The sequence below is a fragment of the Loxodonta africana genome, chromosome 7 (assembly GCF_030014295.1).
Source record: "Loxodonta africana isolate mLoxAfr1 chromosome 7, mLoxAfr1.hap2, whole genome shotgun sequence".
NCBI lineage: Eukaryota > Metazoa > Chordata > Mammalia > Proboscidea > Elephantidae > Loxodonta > Loxodonta africana.
The window spans coordinates 17,578,207-17,591,733 of NC_087348.1; the positions used below are offsets into that span (position 1 = coordinate 17,578,207).

At 38.7% G+C, this 13,527-nt stretch overlaps 1 protein-coding gene across 4 annotated transcripts in view; it reads left to right on the forward strand.

The window, feature by feature from the left end:
- LPXN (leupaxin) overlaps nucleotides 1-13,527 on the forward strand; it is a 63,634-nt gene that overhangs the window by 24,237 nt on the left and 25,870 nt on the right. For 2 of the 4 annotated variants that reach the window (XM_023540550.2, XM_010600905.3), the window contains exons 2-3: nucleotides 2,964-3,118; nucleotides 10,635-10,681. In XM_023540550.2, the coding sequence (XP_023396318.1) occupies nucleotides 2,964-3,118; nucleotides 10,635-10,681 (202 nt within the window). Of the gene's footprint in view, nucleotides 1-807; nucleotides 1,908-2,963; nucleotides 3,119-9,309; nucleotides 10,103-10,634; nucleotides 10,682-13,527 lie in introns of those variants that run through there. The other 2 variants (XM_064288030.1, XM_064288031.1) reach the window with 2 other exon arrangements.

The following is a 13,527-nucleotide window of genomic DNA, read 5'->3' on the forward strand; positions in this document are numbered from 1 at the left end:
AATCAGTAAAAAACCCTCTCCCTCCCTCCCTCCCTCCCCCCCTCGTAACCACAAAAGTATGTGTTCTTCTCAGTTTATACTATTTCTCAAGATCTTATAATAGTGGTCTTATACAATATTTGTCCTTTTGCCTCTGACTAATTTCGCTCAGCATAATGCCTTCCAGGTTCCTCCATGTTATGAAATGTTTCACAGATTCGTCACTGTTCTTTATCGATGCGTAGTATTCCATTGTGTCAATATACCACAATTTATTTACCCATTCATCCGTTGATGGACACCTTGGTTGTTTCCAGCTTTTTGCTATTGTAAACAGAGCTGCAGTAAACATGGGTGTGCATATATCTGTTTGTGTGAAGGCTCTTGTTTCTCTAGGCTATATTCCGAGGAGTGGGATTTCTGGGTTGTATGGTAGTTCTATTTCTAACTGTTTAAGATAACACCAGATAGATTTCCAAAGTGGTTGTACCATTTGACATTCCCACCAGCAGTGTATAAGAGTTCCAATCTCTCTGCAGCCTGTCCAACATTCATTATTTTGTGTTTTTTGGATTAATGCCAGCCTTGTTGGAGTGAGATGGAATCTCATCGTAGTTTTAATTTGCATTTGAAGTAGAGAAATATTTTAAGGACACCTGATATACCCATCAACAAGCTTAACCAATCATCAACCCTTGGCCAACCTTATCTCGTTTACATACCCACCCATTCCTTCCATCCCTGGATTATTTTAAATTAATTCCAAATATTATCTCATCTGTAAATATTTCAGTATTAATCTATAAAATAAAATAAAAACAAATAAAAAAATAAATTTTTGGTTTTTTTTATATGCATATACAATTAATTGTAATAAAATCCTTAATATGAAATGCCGCTATCATACCTAAAATACATTAACAGTGTTAATATTATAAAATATCCAGGCAGTGTTCAATATTCCCTGATGGCTTCATTTTTTTCTTTTTCAGTTTATTTAGGATCCAAATAATGTTCATACATTGCAGTTTGTTGTAAGTCTCTTAAATCTTTTTTAATCTATAGGTTTCCCCTCCATCTCTTTTTTCTCACTATGTAGTGAAACCTATGAGACCCAGAACTCATTGGGACTGCTTTCTTTTTCTGGCTTTCACAAATTTTCCACCTTTGACAGGGTACAGACTTACCACTTTTCTACTGCTCATTTTAGTGGAAAACATTTGAGTTTTCCTTCTCTGTCAGGTTTCCGCCTTATACAGATTCCGCTTTCACAGGTTTTACTGTAATTTATTTGTTGAAAGGTTATTTGTCCTGAAGAGTTTGGCTCAGTTTTCTTATTTCTACAATGGTGCCTAAAACTTATGACCAAGAAGGATCTGTAGAAGATTCCATTAGTAAGAAATGCTTAAATCTTTCCTTATGCCTTTAAGAAATACTTATCTCCCCAAAATGTGAAATAAGTGAAAAGTTTTTTTAAAAAACTGTCTGTAAAGTTCATTTTCCGCATCTGAGAACTTCAGAGCCAGGCAGGTTGTTGGAAATACCCTAATCTACTGTTTTGCAACCTTTTTAAAACCACAACCTGTTACAAGTAATCCACTAAAAAAAAACAAAAAAAACCAAACCCATTGCTGTTGAGTCAGTTTCAACTCACGGTGACTCCATGTGTTACAGAGTGGAGCTGCTCCATTAGGTTTTCTTGGCTGTAATCTTTACGGAAGTAGATTGCCAGACCTTTCTTCCACAAGAAATTTACTAGAGATCCACTCATGGGTCACAATCCACAATTTGAAGAAAAAAAAAAAAATGCTCTTCTAACCTAATCACTTCATTATGTAGATGAGGAAATAGCTTCAGAGAAGGACATGCCACGCTCAAGATGACCCAGAAAACCTGTGTGAGAAGGGGAACTGGAATTCTGACGTGAAGTTAGTACATGGACTATGGATTAGGTCACCCACCCACCCATTGCTTTCAAGTCTCTTCTGACCCATAGCAACCCTATAAGACAGAGTAGAACTGCCCAGTAAGGTTTCCAAGGAGCGGCTGGTGGATTCAAACTGCCAACCTTTTGGTTAGTAGCCTAGCTCTTTAACCACTATGCCACCAGGGCTTCCAGGTTAGAGTCCTGGTTCTGCATTTAGTGGCAGCATGATCTTAAACAAGTTGCTTATCTCCTTGTGTCTGTTTCTCAATCTACAAAATAAGGATAATATCACCTGCCTCAAAGTGGTAGAATGATTAAATGAAATATGTAAACTCTTGAGCTTAATGGCTGATATGTAGTAACTTTTATTATTATAAGTTTCATCATAATGGAAGGGTAATTGCGTACTATTTGTAAAGTCCATTGTTTTTTCCCAAGGAAACTACAAGAGAGATGAATTCCAGCTGTATAGATTGCAACGTCTTACTTGATTTTGCATTATCTGTTTTCTCCTGAAACACCTTTTTGTTCTGCACTCTGGAAGAAATACTTTGTTTTTAAAAAATTGTTATATTGTTTGGAATAATTCTTGTGATTTAAGACCAAAGAAAAATCAGGGTTAAGAACAAGTGTTACTGTCCAGGTGGATTGTGAAAAGCTGTGGTATAATTGCTGATATTTTTCTAATAAGAAACGTATTTCATTTTTCTTTTCCTGATTGAGCACCTTTGTGGGCGATCTGCCCTAATTAAATGATAAAATTCAATACCCTGCCATACAAGAAGTTAAATTATAGAGTGAGATTATAAAAAGAAATACACCTGTAGGAAAGAGAAATAGGCCACAGTAGATGGAGGTATTATACATCCTTTTTTTTTTTTTAGTAGGATAGGATAGACCATGTTCTTGAAGTAAGGAGTGAGGGAAAGTGTTTGAAAATAACTTTAGCCCAAGAGAAGAGGGAAACGAATGGGGCACCGTGAGGCTATTTAAGGGGAAAATTATCCCAGAGACTTACAGATTCTGCGTTACGATTCTCTTGTTTCTTATGACATAGATGCCTTATTGGAGGAACTGGAAAATTCCACCCTCCAGGACAGTGATGAATATTCCAGCCCAGCCTCTCCTCCCCTGAATCAGCATTCCAGAAAGGAGACTGACTTTACTGAGACTTCAAAGGTTCCTTCTCAGGATGACACAACTTCCTTGCAGGTAACTTTGCAATTATTTTCATGCCTTGATTATAGATGTTTGAGTGCACTTTCGAAAACTCATTATATCCCACATAAAATGAAATGATATATCCAAGGAAGAGAAAAAAATTAATGGTAATTTAAAGATGGTTGTTTTTGGAAAGAGGAGGAGAATTAAGAAAATCATCACAGAAGAATTACATTTTTCCTAATGAGGGAATGGTAATAGGTAGAAGATCCCCTCATTCGCTTGGGATATTCTGAAATTACTGTCTGCACATCAGAGATGCTGTTGCAGCTGGACTGGAATTATACTCAGTAAAGTCAGAGATCATCTGGGGAAGGCTTCTTAGAATGACTTTACAGGGCCACCACCTTTCAGGTCTTATTTTCTGCTAAATACATTAGGAAATTAAATTATTAGTATATCCAAAGATGACAAAGCTCTGAGGAACCAACTCACACTAACTAAACTCACAAGAACAAAAACCCTGGAACGGTTAGAGTTAAAGCTATCAAGTAGAACAGATACTAATATTTGCTATATATGTAGTCTCTTCTTGTGGATGAGTCTACCTGAGCCTACATTGTAATTAAAAACTTGCTCGATGAGAATTGAATTAGCATAAGAGGGATTAAGTAGCTGCTCTTCATGTCTGGTGATTTTGAACTATGATATTCTCATGTATCCTTGTATACTATGTGGAATAACCAGCAACACAGGCCTGAAATTTGAACTCAGGAGTAGATCACCTCTCTAACCGTTCTCCCCTCCAGCCAAATACACACAATTTTAAGGACACACGTTCATCTTTCTGTTAGGGAGTTATTGTCTTTGTTGTCACTGCTGGATTATAGCAGTAGGCTCTCACCTGGCCTCCCTGCCTTTACCCCTTTCCAGACTAACCTCAACATAGCAGCCAGAGTGATCCTTTAAAACTTAAGTCAGATAATGTCATTCTTCCCATCACAGTAAAAGCCACAGTTCTGACACTGACCTCAGTGGGCCGATAATATGTTCTGGTTTGCCTGGGACAGCCAGGGATCATGCCGTTTTCCTACTGATTTAGCTTTTATCCCAGGGTGGGGGTGGGTAGTCAAACTCGTTGCCGTCAAGATGATTTCGACTCATAGCAACCCTATACGACAGGGTAGAACTGCCCCATAGTGTTTCCAAGGAGTGCCTGGTAGATTGAACTACTGACCTTTTTGTTAACAGCTGAACACTTAACCACTATGCCATCAGGGATCCTTTTACCACAGATTTTAATTTTTATGAACTGTTATTATTTGCATTTGCACTACAGTGAGCCACCATGATTAATAGACCTCCATTTGGTTCTTCTGGCTTCTTCCGTGGTCTCATCTAACAGTCTGTAAAACACATGTTCAGTAAACAGAGTTCTCACTTTATTATGGCTAAATCCAAAAGATGACTAATGACATCGTCTCTTTTTCCCACACCCTGGTCAGACAAAACCTAACAAGCAGCATCCTTTTAAGGAATATTCAGGATGCCATCTGTTAAAAAAGGAACCCTGGTGGTGTAGTGGTTAAGTGCTTGGCTGCTAACCAGAAGGTTGGTGGTTCAAACCCATCGGCTGCTCCACGGGGAAAAAAAAAAACCTGGTGATATGCTTCCGTAAAGACGACAGCCTTGGAAACCCTATGGGGCAGCTCTACTCTGCCCTATAGTGTTGTATGAATTAGAATTGACTCGACAGCAGCAGGTTACTTGCTAAAGCTAACTCAAGCACAAGCAGCTAGGAACAGCTAACTCCTGCTGTTAGGTTGTGGCAGGAGAATTGTGATGCTCCTTCCCCTGCTAGTTACTTGGTAAAGCACCACTTTTGCCATGGCCCATGTGGTGGCCTGTGAGTCGCATGGAGCCTCCTCAGGGTCAGGGTAGCTCATACCCACTGTCGTTGGGTCGATTCCCACTCATAAAAACCCCATAGGGTTTCCAAAACCTCCAGTCTCTACTGAAGCAGACAGCCACAGTTTTCTCCCACGGAGCCGCTGGTGGTTTCAAACTGCTGACTTTTCGGTTAATAGTCGATCGGTTTAACCACTGCGCCACCAGGGCTAGGTAGCTTAAAAAAATTATGTTTATGAACTGAGGCTGAGCGTTCTTGCCACTTAGAGCATAACGTAGTAAATGCCCTTGCTACAGTATTTTTGTCATTAATTATATATGTAAGGCTGTACTGTTGTCTCTATATAATTATAGGGTTGCTATGAGCAGGAATTGACTTGACAGCAATGGGTAATGGGCAAGGCAATCCTTTTATTAACTATTTTATTACTGTTTGCTAACACTTTTTAATTTTGCAATAAACGCTTTATTGCTTTTCAGCAGCAATTGGCTCAAAAGCCCAACCATAGCATACCAAAAGTGCGTTTAATTTTCTCGAAAAAAAAGTTGATGGTGAACTTAAAATCCAGGTTTAAACCAGATTTAATTGAATTCCTATAACTGGCACAAATGTTTGTCAACATTTACCATTCACCCTGTTGCTCATTTTCGGGTACAAGGCTTCTTGTGCTTGTAAGTAAAGTGAACTGGTGATGATTAATGAGTTCGTTCCCTTTGCAAACAGTTAAATGTCGTCAGTTTTGTATCAGTGCCATCAGATGCTAATATCAATTGGAAAATTTGTTAATTCCAAAATGGTTCAGTTTTTTTTTTTATCCAATTCAAAGGATCAAAATAAAGCATTTGGAAGTCCATTCTTCTGTCAAAAATGAAACACCTGGCATTGTTAATGTAAATTTAATTGAGCACAGCATTGCAGTAAAAACAATGTTCTTATTGACTTAAAAAAAAAAAAAAAAAACCTGTGGAAAATGGTGTAGTCACTGTGGAAAATAGTTTGCCAGTTCCTCAAAAGTTGAACATAGAACTAATATGACCCAGCAATCCCCATCCTAGATGTATACCCAGAAGAAGTGAAAGCAGGAGCGCAAACAGAAACCTGCAAACCAATGTTCATTGCATCACTTTTCAGAATAGGCAAAAGATATAAATAACCAAAATGTCCATCAATGGATGAATGGATACACAAAATGTGGTATGTACACACAAGGGAATACTACCTATTTCCATGGAGTCGATTCCAACTCATAGCGATTCTACAGGACAGAGCAGAACTGCCCGACAGGGTTTCCAAGGCTGTAGTCTTTATGGAAGCAGACTGCCACATCTTTCTTCAATGGAGTGGCTGGTGGATTTGAATGGCTGACCTTTCAGTTAGCAGCTGAGCACTTAACCACTGCATCATGAGGGCTGTCACCTATAAAGAGAAATGAAATCCTAATGCATGTCACAACATGGATGAACCTTGAAAACATCATGCCAAACAAAATAAATCCGTTTGCAAAAGGATCTCATTTATATGAAGTAAACAAATACGTAGAAACCAAAGATTATTAGTGCTGACCAGGGGTGGAAAGGAGGAGGAAAGGGGAAGTTTATGCTTATAGGCATTGAGTTTATGAATATTAAGTGTATGAATGTTGAATATACTGTGGACTGCCTGAATAATAAACAAATCTGTCTTAGAAGACGTACAGCCAGAACGCTCCTTAGAAGCATGGATGGCAAGACTTTGTCTCATGTACTTTGGACATGTTATCAGGAGGGACTAGCCCCTGGAGAAGGACATCATGCTTGGTAGAGGGTCAGCAAAAAAGCGGATGTTGCAGGACTAGGCGGTGTTTTGTTCTGTAGTACATAGAGGTGCTGTAAGTTGGAACTGACTCCATGGCATCTAACAACAACAAGAAGTTTATGTTAATGGTGGTCAATGATTTGGAAAAGGATGGTGACAATGAGGAGTGGGGGTAAAACTTGAAGAATGCAATCAATGTCACTGAATTTAAAATGTAGAAATTATTGAGACAGCATTTTTTGTTATGTAAATTTTTTACCACAATTTAAAAAAAGCAACAAACCTATGGAGCAGAAATGTACTTGGAATTGGTTGTGGTGTGCACAAAATTCATTATTATATCCAAATAAGCTGCAGTATTCTACGAATCAAAATAGAAACTATAGTTATCAAAATTTACAAATATTTTATGTATACACAGCATATATAAGTGATCTATAAAACTTTTGTGATAGAAGCTGATGTTGAATATGAGAAAAGAATTTCTGAACGACTACATGTATTTCTCTGTATTGCCTGTCAGCAACCAGATTTTAGAAATGCTTGCATTTTGGCAAGCTTAAATTTAAGTTGTATTATGTTTAAAATCAGTTGGAAATCTTTAATCAAATTATTCAGTGAACATAACATGAAAATTCCGCTTTTGAAGCTTTTAGCAAATTTCAGCTGTGTAAAACAAAGCTTACAGAATGGAAGAAGCTTATTTTTCTCCCTATGAAAGTCAGGGAGGAATTGAACAAATAAAAAGACGAAATCTTGGGTTGTTTTAATTACCTAGTTTGAAAATTATACTTTGGAAAAACCCTGACTTTGATTAAGCCCCTAATTTTTATTGGATTAATTTATATATTCCACCAGTTTGTTTTTTTACCAGAATGGAATGAAGTTATGAAGGCCTGTGATTTTGCAGCATATACATTTTGTAAAATATTAAAAAGAATCACAAAGAGAGGCAACTTACAACTTCTATATTGTAAAAATACTTGTTGAAGAAGGTGGTCTGAATGGAGGCAGAAAAACAGCACCTGTGAAAATATTGGGGCTGAAATATTTACCCATTTTTGAAATAAAAAAAATAGAATTGAGAATTTCCTCCATTTAGCAGAATTTGCTTTGGTCTTATAGGTTCATCAGCATCTAACCAAGAACCAAATCCATTGCCATCTAGTTGATTCCGACTCATAGCGACCCTAGAGGACAGAGTAGAACTGCCCCATAGGATTTCCAAGGAGTGCCTGGTGTATTCAAACTGCCGACTTTTGGTTAGCAGCCATAGCTCTTAGTTAGCCACTACACCACCAGTGTTTCCCATCAGAATCTAGAGAGGGAGTATTTTCTCAAATAAAAATATTACAGTCTACAAGTATCAACAATTTCAAATATATTAACCATGAAGTGCAGCTTTGAAGATGAAAATTTTATGAAAATAATAAGACTATATGGAAAAAAGAAAAAGCATTTTTAGAAACATTTCCGCAGCACAGTATTAGAGACAGCAAAGACTAAGTAGCCAACTAAGGTATGTGAATGTATATTGTCAGCAATTTTTTGCTTATGCTATTTTTTTTATTTTTAAAAGTTCAGATAATATAAAAGTTTTAAAACATTTTTTGCTTTAATGTTCATAGCTGTGAATCATTTTAAAATATTTTAGAAAATTATATTTTGAAAATAAGTGTGAATAAAATTATTTTATAGGTCCACCAGTATGATAACACTTAATTTTGGTCAATAAAAACAAAACAAAACAAAACCCATTGCCATCAAGCCACTTCCAACTCATGGTGACCCTTTGTGTGATAGAGTAGAACTGCTCCATAGTGTTTTCTTTGCTGTAGTATCTATGGAAGCAGATCACCAGGTCTTCCTTCCACAGCATCACTGGGTACATTCAAATTGCCAACTTTAGGTTAGTAGCTCAGAACAAACAGCTTACACTATCCAGGAACCCTTGGTCAATAAATACATACCTCAAAAATATGTTGTTGTAAGTTGCCGTTGAATTGCTTCTGACTCATGGAGACCCTATGTGTGCAGAGTAGAGTGCTTCCATAGGGTTTCCAAAGCTGTGACCTTTTGGAAGCAGATTGCTGGGCCTTACTTCCAAGGCACCTCTGGGTGGGTTGGAATTGCCAACTTTTTAGTTAGTAGTCCAAAACTTAACCATTACTCCTTTAAAAAATTATGTAATTTAATCATTTTAGCATCTTCTTTTACTCTCTAAAGTGTTCTGGTTTGGGCAATAAATTATATGGTCACCGTACCTACGTGATCTGGCACCATTGACTCTCAACCCTGTCTCACAGGTCCACTCTGCTCTGGCCACACTGGCATCCTTGCTGTTCCGAAGACACACCAGGTTGCTCTCCCTGCTGTTCCATCACCTGTAGATATCTGCATGCTTCCCTCACCTCCCATAAGTCCTTGCTCAATGGTCAACTTCTCACTCAGGCCTCTGATCAACCCGTTGATATTTGTTGTCTCTCCCCTATTTCCCCTGATTAATTTTACATGTTAATCTGCTTATCTGCATATGTAGATGACACTTGGCTTGCTGAAAGTGAAGAGGACTCAGAGCACTTTTTGATGAAGATCAAAGACTATAGCCTTCAGTATGGATTACACCTCAACATAAAGGAAAAAAAAAAAAAAGAAAACTGGGCCAATAAGCAACTTCATGATAAATGGAGAAAAGATTGAAGTTGTCAAGGATTTCATTTTACTTGGATCCACAATCAACACCCATGGAAGAAGCAGTCAAGAAGTCAAACAACATATTGCCTTGGGCAAGTCTGCTGCTAAAGGTCTTTTTAAAATGTTAAAAAAACAAAGATGTCACTTTGAGGACTAAGGTGTGCCTGACCTAATCCTTAGTGTTTTCAATCACCTCATATGCACGTGAAAGCTGGGCAATGAATAAGGAAAACTGAAAAAGAATTGATGCCTTGGAATTTTGGTGTTGGCTAAGAATATTAAATATACCACAGACTGCCAAAAGAATGAACAAATCTGTCTTGGAGGAAGTACAGGCAGGATGCTCCTTAGAAGCAAGGATGGTGAGACCTCATCTCACATACTTTGGACATGTTATCAGGAGGTACCAGTCCCTGGAGAAGGACATCATGCTTGGTAGAGGTTCAGTTGAAAAAGAGGAAGACCCTCAACTGATGGATTGACACAGTGGCTGCAAAAATGGGCCTAGGCCTAACAATGATTGTGAGGATGGCCCAGGACTGGGCACTGTTTTGTACTGTTGTACACAGGATCTTTATGAGTCAGTTGAGACCGACTTGATGGCACCTAGCAACAACGTTATGTCTCATCAGCAGAATGTAAGCACCTGTGTAGGCAGTTTTTGTTTCTTTGTTTTGTTTTGGTTTCTTTTGACTGCTGCATTCCCAGGCCTGACACAAGACAGTCAGTCGATATTTGTTCAATGAAGAAATGTATTGCTGACCAATCACCATTTAGACTAACACATTATTTCTGTTGGTATACTAAATTTAATCATGTCGTAGTCTTAGCCTGGATACCATTCTGTCCAGTTAAAGGGACTTTGCTCTGGCTCATTTTGTTTGTTTGATGGTTCCTTTTTGAGGCTGGTCTACTTCTCTATTTCAGTGCTTTTAGGGTGGGGGAGGTGGGCACGCTATTATTTGCCCACTTGCCAACTATGCTGTTTAGAATTTGGCCTTTCTTTACAGGATGACTGGTATTCCTCTGCCTAATGAGAGGAGATTTCAAGGACATGCCAACTATCAGTTCCCTTCAGGACTTGAAAGCATCCTCTAACTCTAGATAAGCACCAACGTTCCTGTAACAGAAATTCATTCTTTGTTCTTCGCTGTCATTTGTATGTCTTAGGCGCAGCTCGCGTATACTGCCAGTATCCAGGAGCCCGATACGTACAGGTACTTTTTTTTTTTTAATTAAATCCTAAAAAAAAATTATTAGATAATTGTCAATCCATGTTTGGACAATAACTTGCTTTGTGATTGTTTATTATTAGAACTCCCACCACCCTCCTCCTCTTTCTGCAGTCCTTGGGCAGAGCTGGAACTCTGCCAAGCTGACTTGGCAACTTCTCAAGGTGCCTGGCTTCCAGATGGGCTGTTAAGGGTGGTGGGTCCTCCTACTTCCTTCACCACTTGAAAAAGTATAAATAGTCCCAGAATCACCACAGATACCATGCTCCCTTTCACAAAAAGAGAAAACACACCTGAAGAAACTTAAGATGCCAACGATATCAGAGCTGGGATCAGGACTAAACTGAGCCAGTGCATCGCCATGGCAGAGTAATGAATATGTCCTCCTTCAAATGTATAGTCTTTCCATATTTGCTCAGAATTTATTTAGTGGGTGGAGCGATATCCTAATCATAAAATTAAATATTGAAACAGGTTCACTTCTTAAATTATTTCTACTGAAGAATTAAAAGGCCACTTTTCTTTTTCTCTCTTCAATTTAGTTTGCAATTTTTTTAAATCAGAAAACTTTCTGGGAAACAAAGGCTTAAAATTTAGAGAATAAAGACTCATGCTTGGTAAAGAGTACCAGACCACATCTTACTTGGTTTCCAGATTGCAGCCAAGAGCATACATGCGCGATGTGAAAGTACTTGGAAGGATCTGTGCTATCAAGAAGTCTTTTAAAACTTTCCACTTGAGGGTGCTTCCTACGTTGGTGGGAGTGAGGCCACTTGATTCATACATATTAATGAATTATTTATTCCTGCTTTATCCAGTTCCAGAGAGTTCCTCGGTGGGCATGCCTCTACTTCTCCTAACACCCTGACCCCCACAAAAAATCAAACAAAGCAAGGCAACAGCAAATGAGCTTGACATACTCGGTAAATTGGATTTCTTAAAATCGTGGAAACTGAGACTTTAATAGAAATACAAATGAATGCGCAAAAATAAAACATGCGGATCAGCCCAACCAACAGCCATTTTCCTGCATCTCTGGCATTATGATCAGTTGAGGGCCCGCCAATACTAATTTATTGATCTGCCTTCTCCCTCCCCACAGTGTGGATCTCTGGTTATTTCGCATCAGACCCTTTCCTCCCTCCTCTCTTGCTCTGCATTCTGGAGGAGCTGACCCCTGGAGGTTGGGCTTTCCAGAGGCTGGAAGATGAGAGTCCCCGAACTCGAGGGTATACTTCTCCCCGAATCTCTCTGTTCCTCCAGCACTATCTCTGACAATAGCTCTATCTCCTTTATGGCTTCAGCTAGAGCAAGACAGACCTGCTGTGGTTCCAGTGACCTGGGCTTCAACCCCTCCCCCTCCCTAAAACAAAAACAAAAAACGCTGACTTGAAGCTGATTCTACCTCATAGACCCTGTAGGACAGAATAGAACTGCGGAAGTAGACTGCCACATCTTTCTCCTGCAGAGAGCTGGTGTCTTCAAGCCACTAACCTTTTGGTTAGCAGCCGAGCTCTCAACCCCTGCACCACCAGGGTTCCTTCCTGGGCCCCCAGGCTCTGATACCTCTGAAACTTTTGTTTTTTCTTTTGGCCTAGAGGTAGTAATGGCTTCTTGCTGTGGCTAATCTTTGGGTTGTCTCCTTGTCTTGTCTCCTAGTCTTTTGCTTTTTAGCAATCCCATCACTTATGTAATTAAGTTTCTGGATTAAATTCTCTCTGTTTACTCACATTGCTAATGTGTGCCTAGTTAGACTTCTACTGATTTACTTCCCATTACTGAAATAATTGCTGTGTATGCCTGTGTGGGAAAGAGTTATGAAATCCAAGTGACCTAGTAAATATGTAATAAAACCAAAACCAAATCCATTGCTGTCAAGTCAATTATGAGTCATAGAGTCATAGCATTGCCCCATAAGGTTTTCAAGGAGTGGCTGGGGAGCTAGAACTGCTGACCTTTTGGTTAGCAGGTGAGCTCTTAACCACTGCACGAGCAGAGCTCCAAATATGTACTAGACTGATACAAATCCTTAAGGCTGCCATGATTCAGAGCCAGCAAGAGTAGCATGTACAGATAGAATTTTAGACCGAGAAACTAGATTACTGCATTCTGTTTCTGCCATTTACTCCAGCTTGCTTAAATGAACCAAACATTGCTTTCAATCTAGAAAATAATTCCAATGCTGTTTGTGAATATAGCAATGTAATGTATTTCTAATATAGCAATAGCAGTATGAATAATAATTTAGAAATGTACCCTTTACATGAACAAAAATAATAGTTTTGGTGAGAACAGGGATGAACAACTCATATAAAATGTTACAGAGGAATGAATGGGAAAAAAAAATCCAACAGAGTTGCACAAAGAATCCCCTTACCTGAGAAGTCTGGGTTCTTTTAAAAGCATCTCTTATGATTCACATTATTGAAATCTCTGAGTAATGGACTCGGTTGCTGCTGATGACTTAGCAAAGCACATTTACCATCTTCTAAAGGTCAAAGGACCTCTGATTTGAGGTTCTTCTCTTTTTGGGAACATTTCTTGCAGTGGGTACTTTAAAGATGTAATCATCAACTCTTCAAGGTCTCTCATTTCTTATTTAGAATATTGTGTTTTTAAATGAATTACTACTAGGATCTCATGGCAATGATCTATTTCTCTTTATACACTGAGATGGACAGGATTTTAGGATTATAGCAAACTACATTTATTCTTCCCTGGGGCACAGGGCAGCAGAGTGTGCTCACAGTGCTGTTGCCTGATGCAGAAATTACTAATGGATTATAGCTGCCAAGAGTTGAGAGGGAGAGCTCCTCTGTACTTTCCTGGAA